The sequence below is a fragment of the Anser cygnoides genome, chromosome 26 (genome assembly GCF_040182565.1).
Source record: "Anser cygnoides isolate HZ-2024a breed goose chromosome 26, Taihu_goose_T2T_genome, whole genome shotgun sequence".
Taxonomy (NCBI): Eukaryota; Metazoa; Chordata; class Aves; order Anseriformes; family Anatidae; genus Anser; species Anser cygnoides.
Genome location: NC_089898.1, coordinates 188,248 through 206,995, shown reverse-complemented (window position 1 = coordinate 206,995; position 18,748 = coordinate 188,248). Strand labels below are relative to the sequence as shown.

Here is an 18,748-nt window from a genome sequence, read left to right as displayed (position 1 = left end):
CTTAGGGAGATGAATGTCTTCATACAATTGGTTTTATAAGCTTAGGAATAAATCGTTGTCTGAAGAGCTAAAATTAATTATTTTCTTTATAACATGTAACAGTCCTGTGTTTGTTTGGATCGCTTAGACTCTGTTAATGAATCTGTTCCAAACTGAAAAAGCAAGTGGTACATTGATATGGAAATAAGTAGCCCACACCTAGAGCCTTGCTATATCTATTGGAGTCTGAAATCCGCTTAAATAATGAAGTAAAATTTCATAAGGAAAGAACTTAATCTTGATTGGAATTTATTTTAAACTTACAGCCAAATAAGAAATAACATTTTTATTTGCAAATCCATTTTTGATCCTGTGTTAGTAAGAGTGTAGTAAATTCAGTGGGTAAGTGTAGATTCTAATATTTTGGTGGACGAGTTTAGACCTGTCAGTTGTTCTTACAGTGGTGGAAAGCTTACTGTTAAATCAGACAAGCACAGAATAGCTTAAAATACCTGCATAGTATTAAAAAAATAAAATTCAGAATTGTATAGACAAGTACATCAAAAGATTATTTATTTATTCTGCCCACCCCACCCCCATCCCCCCCCAAAAAATAAAATGTTGCTGCAGTGTGTTTGTGAAGTGGACATTACACAATATGTCCTTTTTGCTCTGTGAGTCCCAAATGGGAACAGCCTGAGCTAGGAAGAATCTGCGCAGAGTAAGGGCTCGAACTCAAGACTCCCTTCAAGGATTCACCTCATTGCAGGCAGCTGTGTTTTGGGTAAGAAAGTACACATCTTTCCATTGCACTTTTAACATATGTTCTTCTTATTCCACATGAGATCATGAAACTTTCTCTTCTAGCCCCTTGTTCAAAGGGAGAAACTTTCCTCTGTCCCATGCTTTAAATGCTAGAAAATCAGTATGCCTCCAACGGGGGGGGGGGGGGGGGGGGGGGAAGGGGTTTGTGGAAATTAATTTGAATAATAAGTAATCCCCTTTGTGAAATATGTTCGTATATACCCTAGGGCAGTGTTATGGAAGACATATGTCCATGTGTCCTTGAGCATCCTTGACAATGTTTGAGTCCTGTTCCCTCAAAAGAGGGAGATGAAAGTTTCAGGAAATGAAATCTGTCCCCTTTGCCTGCTGCTCACTCCCATTCCCAAAACAATATAGCTTTCATTTTGCAAGCCAACCTTTGTTTTCAATTGTACACGTGGGACTGATGAAACGACAAAGCTTGGAGATGTAAAGGGGATGAGGGGAAGGACTCTGCTTCTGATAACCTGTAGTGGGGAAAAGGGAGTAATTTGAGAAAGTGCCCTTACCACACATGGCAGTTTGTCTTCCTTTTTTACAGAAAGACACAAGCATCTGGGCAACCAGGATGCCCTGTTAATATCCTTAAAACACCCCAAAGGAATTTGCAAGGGCATGGTCACAAGACTGTCGATAGTTCATTTTTCTTCTTCAGGATTTCACGTTGTTCTGAATCCAGTCAAGATAACGATTCACATTTGTATAAACGCCAGGTATGTCTTTGCGGCCACAACCTATTCCCCAGCTGATGATTCCAATTAGATGCATTCGATCATCCTTCATACAGACCAGAGGCCCTCCAGAGTCACCCTGCAGAGAAGTACCAGGTTAGTAAAGAATCACCTTTTTTTGTTTGTGTTTTGTATTGTTTTTTTTTCTCACTGCATTTAATTGTGCATTAGATGCCATCTCTTGTGTTTTCCTAAATATCCCGTTTAATATACTCACAAATCAAGAGACACCATGCTTCTAATGCTCTTAGTAACAACCCTTTTACATAAGCAACTTCTGTGTTCTAGGCAGCCTCCGTTAGTGCTTCTCTTGTATCAGGGGAGACCAAAAACACTCTAAAGTGTCTCACTTTGTATGGCAGTTATTTATGAAATGTAGGTGAGGTATTGCTAAGAACAAAAAAAACCCACAACTATAAAGTTCAAACTATAAAGATCCAGGCTTCTTCATACTGTTGTGAGTAATAGTAAATCATGAACATTAAAGAGATGTTGAAACTGAAGAAATGTCAATCTTTGTTTTAGGTATTATAATTTAATGCGTGCTCTCCTGTTTCTCATGTTACAGCTGCTCATTCTCCACTATCTTTTAGTCTTTATTATTTTATTCTCCACTTTCCAGTAGAGTGGCACCTACATCTCTTACAGAACCTACTGCTGAATGTTTTGGTGGCTCACATAAGAGAAAACATTAGGAAACCCTGCTGAGGTGGAGTTTCCTGCTCAGTTTTGTGATATTTCCTGTATTTGGAATTTTCAGTCTGTATTCTGATTTGCTTGATTGAACGTGGCCTGCATTCTCAGCTATGAGGAGAGGGGAGAAAAAAAAGGAGAAAAAAAATGAAAGAGGAACCAGCAGTTCTATTCTACTGAACAGAAGTTTACTAGAATTTCATGTAGTCAAATGCAGGACTTCTTTAAATTATTTTCTGAATATTTTTGTTTGGTTTGTTTGCACTATAAAGGACAGACCTAGAAAGAAAAGAGGAACAGAGGTGGCTTTACCTTGCAGGCATCATCAAGGTTCCTTGTGTCTCCTGCGCATATCATATTGTCTGTAACTGTCCGGTTGTCTAGATGCTGTGTTGTGCACCGACTAGCTGGAAATAGTCTGACGTGCCCTTCCTTCAGGTGCTCTGAATAGAAGGGAGAAACTGGAAGGGACATGGATATATATATACTTATAAAAACTTTGCAACTCAGTTTCTGCAGTTTGGGGAAGAGACAAAAAACTAGCTAGTGGCAGGAGGGGAGGGTGGCACAATTTCCTTGCCAAAAGGGTCTTTTTTTAATTCTTGAGGGTTCTGCTTTGCTCATGAGAACAACTTTAATCTAGTTGAGAGAGTATATTGCTTTCTTAGCAAGCAATATTAGCGATGTTTCAGAGGTTCCTACTGGGTGCAAAATAAAGAGCGCTAGGTTTCTTGGATGGATAAGTCATCTTTGCACAAATTACATCAATCTAAATGAAGTCATAGTAACTGCATCTAAAAATCACTACCTGTATGAAATGTAACCTTGACTTTTTAGTATTAGACTTCTGTTAAGAAAAAACAGGTGTTGTACACAACACTGAGTAACTGGATAGGAATACACGTGTGCTATTTTAGAATGGAATAGATTTATTTTTGTTTTGTGCGTTCACAAAGCTGAACATTGGCAGGATTGTTTTTCAGTCCAGTTTTGAATTACAATTGCAGTATCCCTTTGCTCTGAATGAGTTTATTCTGTACTCCCTGTAAACAATGTGAAGGACTAGCTTGAAAAGCATATGGTACACTCATATGTTAAATTTTCAAGTCTGTTCCAAAAACCTTAACAGCACAAATCATGATTTGGACTTCTTATGACAGATGCTTCACAGTCGCTGCTTCAGCATTTACAATTTAAAGAGAATAAAAAGAAATAAGGAGAAAATACCAGTAAAATAGCTGCTTTTATTGCTCCTTTTTGAAATATAGGTTAGACTGTGTATATCTCCAAACAGGTTTTATTCCTGTTTCTTGTTTGGCTGTGCTTTTTAAAATAGCTCACTTTAAAAAAACATTCACCCAGCAAGGTGGTTGATGCCCCATGCCTGTCATTGTTCAAGCAGCGTTTGGATAATGCCCTCAGTAATGTGCTTTAACTTTTGGTTAGCCCTGAAATGTTCAGGCAGTTGGATTTAATGATCTTCATAAGTCCCTTCCAACTGAACTATTCTAACTCATTTGGCTGGCCTTATAATATATATCTAGGATCATCACCTCTTTAGCTTTTTTGCTAATCACTGCACAGCCAATGTGTCTTTTAGAATAATGCAACTACCTGCAACTGTAAATCTCAACAGAAATGGATTTCTGTCAGAATGACAATGTCTAAGTTTAATGTTAAATGCGATAAGTATCTCAGTACAACAGAAATGTGGGAGCCTTGACTGCAGTTTTTCTCTTATCCGTTCTGTCATTTTCTGTGTTTTTACTATTGGAAAGTTTCAAGACTCCAGTAGCCCATGCTGCTGATAGATCTCAGATGAATGAAATAACTTGGACCAAAACTTCTTTTTGTATATGTTTCACTTACTTACATGTACGTTTTGGAGTGCTGATATAAGCCCATAAAATAATTTTTTGGGGGGTCACACGTCAAACAATACTAAGGGCTTGAATTCTTTGAGGGCAGGGGGACCTGACTTTGGACCCGGTGTATCTTCTACTTACATTCTTCATTTTTGCCATAACCAGAGATCTCGCATTCCGTCCAGTCAGGCAGCTGCAAGTTTGGTGTTGGGAGGCAGGCAGCACGGACAGTGTCTGTTTCAATAGCACAGTCTTTTGTGTCAGATTTCAACTGCAGCAGAGCTGAAGAGAGAAAAAATGACTACTTGACTAACATCAAGCTTGAGCAAATCATAACCCATCAAATTATGATGTCAGAGAAGTTCTTACCAATGTCATTGTCGTAATTTTCAGAGTCAAATCTCTGATGCACAATGTAGTTCTTCACTTGAAAGTTCTGTTCATTCTCCTCAGGAGTTGCTCGTGAAGTCCTGCCCAGCACAATCTTCAGCTGATCAGTACTAAAGCTGAAAAATGAAAGTTTTACTTTCTTCCTGTGTTAACTGGAATGGACCCTTTCTTTGAAGATGTGCTGTTGGAACTTCTGCTTTTCTTACTTTAGCACTATTACTACTTCATTGCCCGAGCAGTTTAACCTCAGATGTCCTATTTGCCTTAGTTTTTGCAGTAATTGCTTAGAGTAATTGCACCCTGGCAAACCTCCTCTGTAAGGCCGTTGCTGTTATCAAGTTTCAGATGGCTCTGCATTCTATACTGACAGCTTTGTTCTTCAGCTATTTGGTATTTTGCTGTGGTACCTTAATGCCATACAGCCAGTTTGCCTGTCTGTAACGTTGGTCACATTTTACTCCACAAAATAATTCTATAGAGTTAATGGCTTTTTCAAGTCTTTCACCCTTCCAGTAAGGCTAATACTGGATGCTTCCAGTCTCCAGAATTTTTGGTACGATTTCCCAGACAGTACTGAATCCTCAGCTCACCCTTCCTCAAAACAGTGAGCAGCTGACAAAACCCAGCAGGAACTGATCAGAATTCCTCCACAAAGGAAGTGCTCTCCAGGTGCTCGGCGATACTTCACAAAGATGGCAGCTTGCCATGGGTGAGCTTCAATGTCTGCATGGGAGCCGACTTTTATGCGGTACTGGCGTACTCTACGCTGCCGTATGCCACAGGTGGCTGTGGATGACAAACATGTGTTCAGGAACTCTTGCACTGAGTTTGAGTTAAGAGTCTGCTAGTTGTCACTGCATATCAAGGCAGCCTGGCATCAACTGTTCAGTATGTGACTCATTCCTGTTTCCGAGGAAACTTGTATAGATTGGAAAAAATACAGTAAAGAAACCCTGTCTTTTCTGTCTCCCAGTTCTGCAGCCTTCTCTTCTGGCAGAGAAGGTACTTCTATAACAGCTGACCTGCAGAATCCCTATTTACCCCAAGCAGCTTTTTTCCCCACCTCTTATTTTACTGTAAGAGACTTGCAACACACCGAACAGTAATGCCTCAAAGAAAGAAGAATCAGGAGTGTTAGGAGCCTTACAACAGGTAGGCACGTTACAGTACTCCCATGTGAGCTGACTTCCTTTCAGTATGTGGCACCAGGGCTTGTTGTCATTGTCAGGATTCCTGCAGCACAGGACGGAGAAGAAAAACTTGTATCACCAGGTTTGCAGGGATTTTGGGGAGAAGGAGACACCTGAAGAGAGCAGGTGGGGATCTGACTGTATTCTTTTTGTTTTTTTTTCTAGAGATACAGAGAGCACAGGGCCGTGGGGAATTTCTCTTAATGTAGTCCAATGTTAGGGAAGTATACAGAAGTCAAGTGGAACGAAGATTACTGTTGGCAGTGAGCTTTATTCTCCACTGTAATGTATTGCCTCTACTTTAATAACCCATGTAAACAACACGGATTAAATAACCTGGCTTTAATAACCCATGTAAACAACATGCCCAGCCTCGGGAGTACCACAAGAAAGCTTACTGTTATTTATTAAATTCATTCTATAACAATACCTACCGGCAGAAATTGTGACTGCCAAGGCCTAGCTGGTAAGCATCTCTTCTCCATGCAGTATATAGCTTGCTGACAATGAGTTGAGAATTCCACCTCAAACAGGTAGCTCCAGAACTGGTAACACTGTGACTGCCTCGGTAATCCGTGCCTCTTCCAGTTTTGCAGTTGTTGTTCCCAACTTCAATAAGAAAGCTGCATGTTAACTGATGCATGTAAAACATCAGCTGTTCCTATTGTCATTTCTGTTAAGGCATCTATATATTAGCTCTACTTATGTCAGTCTCTCTGTGTCATAAATATAAAAAGCTTAAACATGATTTAACATGAGAATATTAACTTTTCAGTTACACAAGTCTACAGAGAACCCTTATATATGCAGTGAATCATGGAAGCTCTAAAGTCCATTCCCTGTCCTGCATGTACCTTTTGAACAGGAGGGTACACTGCAGTATTCCCAGATGTACTTTCCCCCTTTATAGATGTAGCACCAAGGTCTGGAGTCCTCATCTGGGTTTCTGAAAGAGTTAATGCATAATGCATTTATGCGATATTATAAAGACATTACGCATCATTATAAAACTGTCATTATTAGTCTCAAGTGTATCATCTAGTACAGTAACTTGATCCTGCTCAGCAGTGCAGAGGTGGGCTGAACCACCAAAAGTAATTTGTATTCTTATTTTAATTATAAAAGCAAAGAGTATGTGGAGGTGAGGATAAGACAGCCAGTAGCAGGACTGGCTAACTTGTTTGTGCAGTTTAGTTCATTTGCAGGAAGCACTATATTTTAGAATTGTGAGGAGGATCTAGATCTGCAGGCATAGGTGGCAGGAAACTGGCTTGCAAAGGGAATTTTAGGCACTGAGAAGGATGCGAATGGGCACAAGGGAAGACTATGGGGTGAGAAAGGCATGCATATTTTAGTCCAGCATAAACATCTACTCTACATGGATGAGAAGTTGAGATCTGTCTATAGAAGTTGCAGTTGCTGCTCTCGTACTGTACCGTATGTGCACCTGTATGCAGTGTTCTGTGGCTGATATTAAACAGCCTCTCTTTTGCCCCAAGCTCTCAGAATGGGCAGATTGTTACAGCTCTGACATGAGTCACGAGTCCCTCACCTGCAATAGTTGTGATTGCCCAATCCCAGCTCAGCAGCATCCTTTCTTTGGCCACTGTATGTCTGGTCCATCAAGCCATTGATATTCCAATTCAAGCATTCAGCTCCACTCTCTGTCCTGCTCCACGTACCCCTGTATGTTACTCCAGCATCTTTGTAGCACTTAACTTCAGTATCTGAGCAAAAGGGAACAAAACGTTACTAAAAGGACAGCATCACACACTGCTTCTCCTGTCTCTTGTTCTGATTAAACTTGGCTCCCAGGTGCCTTGTCTTGTAAGTTGGTGAAAATGTCTTTCCAAGCAAATTGTAAGTATATACAAATATCTTCAGTTTCAAAACTTAGTGTTTTATCAAGAGACACTGAGATCTACCTAGGTGTCCTTCTCAAAGGTCCTTTGTAGTATTAGCTTTACCATGAAAAGAGACACCTTAACAGAGAGCCCAGTATACAGTAGCAGTTTCTGAGTATCTCTCCTTTGTGCACTACGACCAGCAGCATTGTTCCCATTAACTGATACATTATACTTGCCTATTTCGCACTGCTTCCCAGAGAAACCTTGGTGGCACTGGCAGATGAAGAGCTGTGGGGAGTAATAAGCCTGTGAACACTGGCCCCCATTGTAGCATTTATTTTTAGTGCAGGCTGTGCAGTAAAGAAAAGTCAAGAAACAGTTAGAATTCACAGAAGTAAACAGCTGGCAATGTACCCACCTGTCCTTCTCTTGTCAGTCTCCTTTAGCCTGATCTACTTCCCCCTGCCTAAACGCATGTAGTGCCACATTCTTCCTTTGTTCCATTCTCTCCGCATTCACTATCACGAGCCTTTCTCAGCCCCTTGTTCATTCCTCCTTAGTTCTGCCTGAGTTAGTGCATATTAATGCTTTCATTTCAAGCAAGGTTTTCCATGTGATATCTCCTTCCCTGACGGTGGAGTTCTTTAGGATATCATCTCCTACCCTTTCCTTTCTTTTTCTTCTTCATACTCACCTCTGATGGGAACAGTGTGGCAGCGACTCCGACCGTTGTCACACCTACAGTATTCTATTCGGCTCCTTGAGAGCCTCAGCCAGCTCCCCCTGTGCTGGTATATTTCTCCAGATGAATAGTCTGTGCAAATGGCTGTAATTAGAGAAAGGAATCTCTTTTAGAGATTCACTGAAAAGACTTGGTTTAGCAAAAGAACTCTTCTCTTTCCAGGATAAAAAGTATCCATGATGGGGGAGCATCTGTCTAGCAGGCAACTCTTTCTCCTTCCCAGACCCAAATTGTCCCATCTCTCTCACTGTTATGCTGCTGGATGTTCTATTCTGCTAGTGAAGAACGGGGGGTGGGGGAGGACGGACTTTGCTCTTTGAGCTGTAGATGGTATTAATACTCCAGTATTTTGTCTTCTAAATCTGCCACTGTCAGATTCCCCCCCTTCCCCCCCAACCATGGAGAACAGCTTTCAGGCTCTATTCCTTCAGCATCATCTGGTTTCCTGTCCTGTGCTCATAAAGCTCCAGATAATGCAGTTGTGGTTTGCCTGGCTTACCTCTAGATCTGGCTCCCCGTTTGTAACGCATGTGCCAGCTCTGCAAGCAAAGAAGGTTAATTCTGTGAGTAACCGCTCTCTTAAGAAGACTGAGAGAACAAGTGCCCCCAAAGGGACAGTCCTCCTCTTGAGGTCTTGCAAATCAGAGTAGTGAAAAGTGCCTTCAGTACTTCAGCATGGGTACTGAAAACTGCAAATCATTGAATTACCACCGATTATAAGGTTATTGTTTGTCATTTGAGTGATGTGAACTTGGTGATGTGTTGTACTTGCATCAGGTGTGAAGTGATTATGTACTCTTGGGGCATTGCAACTGTTAGCTTGTCAGCTTTCTGCTATTTGCAGGAGGTCCAAGGAAATATTTTCCAAAGACATAAAAGTATGAGCAAGCAGTTACTTTTGCTCAGCAGCTGTTGCTTGCAGTTTCCTTATGAGCCTTTGTACCTTGATTAGTTTTGATTTTTTTTTTCAAAGCATATTTTACTAGCTAGTCATAACAGGAGCTCAGCATGGACTGGATCATGTGTATGCAATGGAGTGTGATCCTTCCTTTGGCACAAGCCTTTCACTTGTTATCCATCATGTTTAAGTACTGAAATTGGGGTGGGAGGAAGGAGGAGAAAGGTAGAGATACATCTCTTGCAGCCAATTAAATAAAATATTTTAAAGTTTTAAGCATGAAACCCATTTAGAAAACTTCTTTGATCGGGCACAAAAGAAAGAACAGCATAAAAAGAGGAAGGCTGGGATAACAATTTTTTGAGAAAGATACTAAACTTTTTAGAATTGTGCAGTGTTTATTTAAGGTATGCAATGTGAAGCTTGGAATGAGAGGACATGGAAACCATCAATGGCTAGTTGTACATGAGAATAACGATGAAGGTGAGGCCAACGGAAAGGAAATTAAAGGGTTATTGTGATGGATCTCTTCCTAACTGTGAACAGTATTTGGCTGAACAGGTACACAAGGAAGATTTGGAGGCGACTTTCTTACTGAAATGAAAACCAGACAGGATAACACATTAGTAGAAATCCCATATTAGACATAGACTGGTTCATATGGCTTTCCTTCCTCTGATTTATAGTGATAGAATGAGATCCTCCTTTTGTCTGATGCAGACAGCTGGGGTCGCTAGCAAGGAAATGCTGCTGAAAACACGGTTGAGTGCCTGCAGATGGCAAGAGCATTATTTACCTCCTTACCTGGCATTGAGTAATTGTGATTGCTCCCATCAGCAGGAGGAGATATGGGAGTGTTTTCCACATCGTCTCCAGATCTCAAGTTATCTACAGAACGTTAAAAAAAAAAAGTTCAACAAAAGTGTTTTACAGAGTAAGTTACATTCAAAGTAGTGAGTTTAAATTAAGGTTTTAAATGATGAAAATGCTTTTTACATTAAGTCCCACTTTCTACTCTGCAGTTCTCAGCAATTAGGCTTAGCTGTCTTGGTGTCCCTGAACAGAGGAAACTGCCAGGCTGGACCTAGTTGTGCTTATACTTGATAAATGTAAAAACCCTACAACCCTAAAGCATAACCTCGTGGATCTGGAGGAAACTCAGAGCGTGTTTCCTGGAGAATAACACTTGTAGAAGGAAATTGAAAGTCCTTTTTCCCAAGGTTGCTGGAAGCCAATAGTATCATGCCCGTTATTAAAGAGATGACTTGTCTAATAAAGGAACGTAACATTGATTAGGAAGTGTTAACTGAGATTCAGGTCACTGAGTCCCATCCAAGAGATCTCTTGCAGTGGCACAGAAATCTGCTAATAACAATGGTTTAAGAAAGTTTGTATTTTCTGTCCAGGCTGCTGCTTTGGGTGAGAGTGAGGGCTGCTTGCTGATGAACTGCATTGTCAAGGAGACTATGGTGATGATAGGTGGGGATGCTTTGTGGTAGGTGGTGATGATAGGTGGGTTGCTATGTCTTCGTTTTTCAGTGTTTCTATAGCTTCTCCCTTTTTTGGCCCTGCTGAGCTTTCAGTTTCTACTATTGTTGTATGTTTTTGCTAATAATTGAGAGTATGTTGAACATCTGACAGGCTATCTTTTGATCTGGTGCTCTCATTGTTACACCATTTCTTTCTGTGTGTCACTTCTATGCAATCACAACTGCATGTCTTATTCCCTCAAATCGCTTTGGCAGCTTTATGCAGCAAGAGATGGGGATGAGGTAGAGCAGAGGGCGGGCTCTTGTTTCCATCGCCAGTCTCTAGGGCTGCTGTACAACATACTGGATAGTGGTTTCTCATGATTAGCCTGCACCAAGGGGAGACAAAGTTGCAAGTCAGACTGAAGAGATTCACAGGAACAGCTTCTGAGAGCCTTAGTTGCTGCAAGTCTTGTCTTTGTGTCACATCTTGATGAAATCCATGCGGTCCAGAGCAGCTCTCAGGGGTATATATTAGTATGCAGATTTTGTGGTAATCTCCCTATACTTTCAAGTCCTTTCTGACCTCTTAGGAAGCATGTTGCATTATACAGCAAGCCTTTAAAAAACACACGACCTGAGTTTTCCAAACAGGCATTGACTTCACAGGAATATGCTAACTGCATTTGAACTCAGCCAGTGGTGTTCCCAAAGCTGTAATGCATAATCCAAAATCATGCAGAAGTCACTGGGCTGCTGCTGAAACCCTGTGTTATATGATCCTGAATCCCTGCAGCTGTTGCTCATTATCGGAGCTGTGCAGGGATGTGTTCTGAATCTCACAGCTGCAGGATTTTAAATTGCTAATTGTTAGCACCACCAGTCATCTTTGTTGCCATCTGTGGAGGAGGCTGGAATTTCTTGCTGACTGCTTTAAAAAACAAGATTCTGCTAGCCTAGACTTTGCGTAGGAAAGATCACGAAGTGAAACTACTTACCTGAGCTGCTTTGTTAGCATTATTCTGTGGGAAGCGCTATGAGGAACTGTGGAGACTTTATTTCTGAGGTACATGCTAAGATTCTCTGGAAACAAGGCAACACTGGCAACACTTTTTTTTGGGGGGGATCAGAGTGGCAGAGCTGGCCTAATTAATTATCTTGGGAGAAGTCCTAGGTGCCTGATACCAGAAGGAAACTAACTATAGCTAGTTTTAGTGAGGGAAGGGAGGTTGAGAAACAGGGAGCTATTTCAGTCTTGGAAACTGACATGAAAAGAGTCCCTATTTATGAATTACTTGAGTGGCTTAACGTTATAATTAAGTTTATCCTGTATAATCTGCTGTACAAGCAGATTCTAGTCTTACGCTGTACATACTTCTAGTGCGGAGTGCTACAGAATGTATCCCTGAAGTTGCCTCGTGTCAGATACCGCATCCTTGCTTCCAGTTACTTTTCCTGCCCCCTGTTCAGGCTAGCTTATATTGCAGTGCTACAGCCCTTCCTTCCTTCTTCCCCTCTCCCATTCCTGTCCATCCATTGGTGGCTGGTGTCCCACTATGCATGGAAAACTGGTAACAGGTTTCGCCAGATGTTTGTTTTCAGTCCTGAGAAAGGTACGATACATGCCAATCAATTGGAATGTTCTGAATGATAAGCCCTATCATACTGAAACCACATGGCTCTTTGAAAAATAGCATGTTTACAAGACTTCAGGCAGAAACGTTCAACCAATGTACTTTCTGGTACTGCTCTCATAAGCAGTTTGTGCCTGCTGCTGTCATCTTGTTTCCTCTCTGATCAAGAAATACTCTAGCAATAAGACAGAGGCCTAGATGTGTCATTCTGATGTTCTGATTCTACGCTTTGAGGTACAGTAAAACAAGGATATATGATACCCTAAATTTAGAGGCTCTCAGGCTTAATTCTTTTAGAATTCTAAATGAATCAGAAGCCGCCTGTTTTGTTCATAATCACACTTAGGACATGTGGGTAGTAAGGAAGTATTGCCCTTTGAAAGAGAAACAGAGAGAACAGGGAAATAGAACTCACACAGATGAATTAGGAGGCTTGGCTAAAAGCAAAAGTTTGAAAAACAGTATGAAGGTTTTAAAGAATGGAGTGAATTGATAAAGTAGATAACCAGGCTTGCAATGAGGACTTTCTGCTTGTAGAAGAGCCAGCTCTATACATTTTTTTTAAGGTATGCCTTTTATGATAGCCAATATGGAATGGAGTAAGCTGGAAAAACATTATTGCGACTAACGTGTTATAGCATTTCCCTGGAGACTGGATATTCCATGCTAACTAAATAGATCAGCAAGTTGTGAGTTGTTGCACACGGTACAGGCATTGTGCTAGTAGCATATACCTCAGTACAGACCTGGAATTGGATGCAGATAAGGAATGCTGCAGATGCAGTGTCTTTGCTGAAGCATCATCATCAGGAATACTTTAAATTGCATATTTTGACTATTAATTTATTAATAACAGCTCTTCTAAGAAGTGAGAGTGTGAGTATTATCTTACAGATGTGGCATAAGACCTAAAAAAGGGGTATAGCTTATCAAGGTCAAACAGAACATCATTGGTAGCAAGTAAAGGTAGCTTCCCCCCCATCCCTTCTAGTCACCTAGTATAGAATACTTGCTTCAATTCTGAATCTTTAGCATTAGCAGCTCTCTTGCTGATAAACCACCATCTTGGTCTAGATCAAACAAAGAACTGCAGGTCCTTGATGCCTTTTCCTGCCTTTTGGGGAAAGTGCTGCCATATCCCTTTTCTAAACTGAGCGGATGAGTATCAGACTTGTACTGTTTCTCTTTAGAACATCACAGTGGACAAACGTTTGCTTTTGGGGAAAATAATTTAAAATTTTGAAGTCTTTCAAGGCAGTGGAGAAAACGGGCATTTCAAGCTCTGGCTTCCTTTGGGGAATCATTCTCAGTATTTCCTGTCATTTGAAAAGAATCACGTTTAGGAAGAACTGAAGACGACCCGCCCCCCTCCTCCCCCTTGTGCCTCCATTATCCTGGTTGTGAGCCTGGGATGAAATGTGTAGTCTGATCTCCCAGGAAGACAGTGAATTGTCCTTTCACAGCTGGCTCTCTAGGCTTCTCCTTACCATCAGAATGTTTGTAACTCTTCCTTTGCTAGTTCTTTTTTGAAATGTTCTCTGTGCAGGAGGCTCCTCCCTGCTAGCTGTTCAGAGCCTGAGGCCATTTGCCCTTTCCCTGGAATAGCTTGCTGAGGCTTTCTTGAAGCAACTAGAAGCTAAAAGTTTTATCCAGCATTATAAGTCTTCAAAAGCTGAAAAGCAATAGCTTGGTTAGTTAACTACTATGATAACCTAGTAGGCTTTATTAAATAGTATTTAGTAGTATTTAATGATGATGCCAATAACGTTGAAAACAGGAAATGCACTTTTGGAAACAGGTGTAGAGTAGTACATACCTTTTTTGCTTTTTCTCTTCTATTTTCTGCTGAAGATTTCCTTCCCAGACTAGGCTCTTTCTGTTTTCCACGTCTCTGTTATGATCTTTCTGATCAGCTCCCGTCTTATTTAAAACTCCTCTGAAAGGGGTGGAGACTAAAGAGGGCAGGAGGGTGTGCTTCCCGCCCCCCTCCCCTTCCCGAGAGAAAAGATAGCAGCCAGGATCTTGGGATGATCTAGGACAGAGTGGCTTGTGTCCAGAGCACGAGGGAATGTTCGGGGGGAGGGGCGGCAGGAGGAAAGCTTGCTTGCCGACGTCGGTAGGGCATACTGGATTTTACAGCCAGTTTGCTTTCTTCATACTTTATTCCAGTCTGAGAGCAAATTCAGTCTTCAAAACATTTTTTCTGCATCGAACAACTTAAGCTTCAATTAGAGTGAGAACAGTAAGTATCCCATATGAAGAACTGTCTCATCATGCTTCTAGGAATGTGAGGGAAGAATGGCCTAGGCAGTGCCCAAAATGAATGCATGAATGTTTTATTTCTAACACGGCCGTAGGTCTGTAGGCTTAGTCCTAGTACTGAGAAACTCCTGCTATGTCAGAATGACATCCGTCTTTGGCACAGAGACCCTGACTGGTAAGTGGAGCAAAGCGTGCCGTGAACAGTGCTGCTGGGAGAGGAAGTGGTCAAAGGAATTCCCAAGTTAAGTGGGGACAATGAGCAAAACTTTGGATCCTTGGTTAGAAATAAGGAATAGCATGTTAAGGACCAGAGAGTTAAATGTTGACTGATACTGTCCATCTTAGAAAATGAAACTCTGCTCAATGAACTCTGCTCCAGAGAAGGGCGACCAAGCTGGTGAGGGGTCTGGAGAACAAGTCTTACGAGGAGCGGCTGAGGGAGCTGGGCTTGTTCAGCCTGGAGAAGAGGAGGCTCAGGGGCGACCTCATCGCTCTCTACAGTTACCTGAAAGGAGGCTGTAGAGAGGTGGGGGTTGGTCTATTCTCCCACGTGCCTAGTGACAGGACGAGGGGGAATGGGCTAAAGTTGCGACAGGGGAGTTTTAGGTTGGATGTTAGGAAGTACTTCTTTACCGAAAGGGTTATTAAGCATTGGAACGGGCTGCCCAGGGAGGTGGTGGAGTCACCATCCCTGGAGGTCTTTAAAAGAAGTTTAGATGTAGAGCTTAGGGATATGGTTTAGTGGAGTACTTAGTGTTAGGTCGGAGGTTGGACTCGATGATCTTGAGGTCTCTTCCAACCTAGAGAAATCTGTGAATCTGTGAATCTGTGAAGGTACAGTCCCAAAGTACTACATTGTCGAAGTGTGGCAGAAAAATCGAACGAGTGGAGTGGTTTTAGAACTGAATTTAAGGCTGGGTTTGTTAAACCTGGCTCTGTCCTCTTTCGCACCCTTCCTTCAGGTATTTATAGGCATTGATAAGGTCCTTTCTGAGCCATCTCTTCTCCAGCCTGACTCTCTGAGCGTTTCCTCATAGAGGAACGCACCATCTCCTTCATCTTTGTAGCCCTTCATTGGACTGTCTCCAGTATGTCCGTGTCTCTCTTGTACTTGGAAGCTCAGAACCAGACACAGCACTCCAGGAGTGGCTTTACCGGTGCTGAGTAGAGGAGAAACATCACCTCCCTCTACCTGCTGGCAATGCTTTGCCTAATGCAGCCCAGAAATGCCATCAGCCTTCTTTGCAGCAAGGGCACATTGCTGGTGTATGTTTAGCCTGGTGTCCTCTAGGAGACCTCTGGGTAGTTTTCTGCCTAGCTGCTTTCCGGACAGGTGGCCCCCAGGATGTCATGGTGTTGTTCCTACCCAGGGGGCAGGACTTTGCAATTCTCCGTGCAGAACTTCATGAGGTTCCTGCCAGCTCATTTCTCCAGCCTGTCCAGGTCCCTCTGGATGGCAGCACAACCCTCTGGCACATTAGCCACTCATTCCAGTTTTGTCATCTGAAAACGTACTAAGAGTACACTGCCCCATCATCCAGAATATTAATGAAGTTGTTAAACAGGACTGGACTCAGTATTGACCCCTGTGGTACGCTGCTAGTTACTGGCCTCTGATTAGTCTTTGGGCCACTGATCACTACTACCCTCTGGGCCAAGCAGTTCAGCCAATTTTCAGTCTACTTTGTTGTTTCCGCATCCAGCCCATACTTCAACAGCTTGTCATCTCAGGTCAGATTAACACCTCTTAGAGATGGTAAACTGGATATAAATCTAATATGATTTATTTGAATATCCCATTATAAATGTGATTTGTGCCAGCATATCAAACTGAAGATGACACTTAGAAAAGCTGCCTGTCCCATCTGCTCTTTCTTCGGGGAGGAAACTGCACACTTAACCCAGTGCCAACTGTGCATCGTAAGACACTGTCTTCCTGAGTTGTTGTTTTTCTCTTAGCCATATCTTTCTGCAGGAACTTTGTATTTTAAATTATATATATGAAACCATTTGGTGTAAAGATGTGTCCCGGGGTGACAGTATGTGATGGATGAATGGCACTGAAACCAACGTATCAGGAGATAGAAGTGTGAAGTGAATTATTTCCTGGCAAGAGAGGGGATTCATTGCACAGTATATGTTGTCTCAGGTGTATAGCTCTCAGCTAGTTGTGATCTTGCTGCTGTTAGAAAAGCAATTGTTGATTTATTAACGAAGAAAAATCTCAGAAGCCATTTATTTCCTTTTCATCGAGTAGAAACACATTTTTTCCCTTCCATCACTGCTTTGTTCACATTTTCAGTTAGTTCTGTGCTAAGTTTTGCTTCTGCTGCTCTCAAGGACAAAAACACGACGTGTTCTGTTTCGGCTCGTACCCGTCACAGCGCTCTTTATGCTACGTGATCAGTAGGATTCGTGGGCTTTGTTGGCACGACTGGGCCTAGCAGAGCTTCCCTGTGTCTGGAGGGCACGCGGTCCCTCTGACACCTCTCTGCGCTCCCTGCAGCGGTGTTTTGCCGCAGTCGCTGTCACATCGGTGAGGAAAGGTGTTTGTGTGGCGTGTGGAATTGGGGTCAGTGCACAGAAAGAAAGCAGCGATCTGCGCGACGTGCGTCCAGGAGCCCTCTCTGTTGCCCGCTTGCTGGCCTCGCCTGTAACTTCAGGCGTGCAGCGAAGCCGAGTGCTGGTTGTACGGCGCACACCGTCCGCTCCCGCAGCAGCGGCGCGGTGCGGGCCCAACGCAGCGGCGGGCCGGGGCGGGCGGCGCCCGGCAGCGCGGCTCCTTTAAGGGCGGGCTCGCGCCGCGCGCCGCGCCCCGGAGCCGGAAGCGGCCGCGCCGGCAGCCCGGGCACTGCGGAGCCGGAGCGCCGCGGCCCCGCCATGAGCCGGCCGCCGGCCTTGCAGGCGCAGACCTGCGGCCCCTGGGAGATGAAGGAGCGCCTGGGGACCGGCGGCTTCGGCAACGTCATTCGGTGGCACAACAAGGTAGGCGCCGGGCGGCCCCGCGGCGCGGCCCGGCCCGGCCCGGCCCGCGCTTAGCCGGGCCCGCGCTGTCCCCGCAGGAGAGCGGCGAGCAGCTGGCCATCAAGCAGTGCCGGCAGGAGCTGAGCCCGCGCAACCGCGACCGCTGGGCGCTGGAGATCCAGATCATGAAGAGGTGAGGCGGCGGGGGCAGCGCGGGGGGCCCGCCGGGGCGCGGCCTGGCGCTGCCGGGCGGAGCCCAACGCCGCCGGGCTGGGCCTGGGCGGGCGGGGCCGGCCCTCGAGCCCGGCCCGGGGCGCGGAGGGGCCGCCTGCCGCCGGCCCCGCGCGGGGCGAGCGCGTAGGAGCCCGGTCCCCGCTGAAGAAAACCTCCTCCCGTCGTTCCTCGGAGTCCGGGGCTTCCTCCTTCGGCCGTCCCGCCGCCGTCTTCGGTGTTGGCACCGCGCTGCCACGCAGCCGCCCTTCGTGGAGCAGAACGCTCCTGCGCTTCCTCGCGGCGCTGGGCTGGTTGCCCAGGACCACGCAGCGGCCTGACTCCGGTTCAGGTCTTGTCAAGGGGATGGCGGCGGGCTGTGTCAGATGGATCAGCAAGGTGTTTTCCTGTAGCTTCCAAGCAGATCTTTTGTGTGTTTCTGTTGATAGAAAGCACTGCCTGCACACAGGATGCAAGGAATGGGGATGAGTCTCCAGGTCCACAAAGGATGGATGAATTGCAGACCGATAAAATTCACTATTTCAGCGTCTCAAGGGATTCGTATCCCTGTAGGACTTAATGTGGTGACTGTGAATATGTGAGAGTACGTAGCTCTTGCAGAAAGTGTTTGCCCTAGTTCTGGTGATCACCTGTACTTGTCTCACTTCTGTTACTCAGGCTGAACCATCCCAACGTGGTGGCTGCCCGCGATGTTCCCGAGGGAATGCAGAAGCTTGCACCCAATGACCTGCCATTGTTGGCTATGGAATACTGCCAAGGCGGAGACCTTCGCAAGGTGAGGTCACTGGTATGGTGATGGTGACAGTGGAAAAAGTCTGAATTGGCTTCTTGGCAGGGTGGAACCTAGGCGTTTCTCTTCAGAACTTACCCTGTAAAAATGCGTTTTCACGTGCTGATGCTTCCTAATTCTTAATATGGCACCAGCAGGATCTGACAGATTGGTCCTTGATAAAGTTCTGCTTCTGAAAACTTCAGTGCTTTCCAAAACTTTCTGCATTTGTTTGGCTGCAAGGGACAGTGCAAGGATT

At 44.0% G+C, this 18,748-nt stretch overlaps 2 protein-coding genes across 9 annotated transcripts in view; one reads left to right on the top strand and one right to left on the bottom strand.

Annotated features, from left to right (window-relative positions):
• Positions 1-271: 271 nt before the first annotated feature.
• On the bottom strand, positions 272-14,875 carry PLAT (plasminogen activator, tissue type). Of its 6 annotated transcripts, none has more exons than XM_013194398.3 (14): positions 14,080-14,870; positions 9,965-10,048; positions 8,762-8,801; positions 8,215-8,346; positions 7,757-7,870; positions 7,226-7,400; positions 6,528-6,619; positions 6,108-6,282; positions 5,580-5,716; positions 5,074-5,269; positions 4,463-4,599; positions 4,235-4,375; positions 2,541-2,689; positions 272-1,614 (listed from the first exon to the last, which is right to left on the bottom strand). In XM_013194398.3, the coding sequence occupies exons 2-14, from the start codon at positions 10,025-10,027 to the stop codon at positions 1,456-1,458; spliced, it is 1,710 nt and encodes a 569-aa protein (XP_013049852.2). In that variant the 5' UTR covers positions 10,028-10,048; positions 14,080-14,870; the 3' UTR covers positions 272-1,455. The 6 variants fall into 6 exon arrangements, with proteins under 6 accessions (XP_013049852.2, XP_013049854.2, XP_047903257.2 ...); XM_013194400.3 differs by having other exon boundaries at positions 5,631-5,716; positions 14,080-14,867; XM_048047300.2 differs by lacking the exon at positions 8,215-8,346 and having other exon boundaries at positions 14,080-14,871.
• Positions 1,521-18,748, top strand: part of IKBKB (inhibitor of nuclear factor kappa B kinase subunit beta) — a 28,260-nt gene continuing 11,032 nt past the window's right edge. The window contains exons 1-3 of one of the 3 annotated variants that reach the window (XM_066983433.1): positions 17,346-17,510; positions 17,588-17,682; positions 18,378-18,495. In XM_066983433.1, the coding sequence (XP_066839534.1) occupies positions 17,406-17,510; positions 17,588-17,682; positions 18,378-18,495 (318 nt within the window). In that variant the 5' untranslated portion in view covers positions 17,346-17,405. Of the gene's footprint in view, positions 1,632-17,345; positions 17,511-17,587; positions 17,683-18,122; positions 18,269-18,377; positions 18,496-18,748 lie in introns of those variants that run through there. The other 2 variants (XM_013194395.3, XM_048047299.2) reach the window with 2 other exon arrangements.

Bases quoted from the DNA above. Each gene is read 5' to 3' on its own strand.
- PLAT (XM_013194398.3), bottom strand. From the start codon at position 10,027: ATGTGGAAAACACTCCCATATCTCCTCCTGCTGATGGGAGCAATCACA. The intron at 7,401-7,756 runs GCAAGTATAATG...CCTTTTGCTCAG, and splicing joins TGGGAAGCAGTGCGAAATAG to ATACTGAAGTTAAGTGCTAC. The intron at 6,620-7,225 runs GTGAGGGACTCG...TAACTCTTTCAG, and splicing joins GGCAATCACAACTATTGCAG to AAACCCAGATGAGGACTCCA.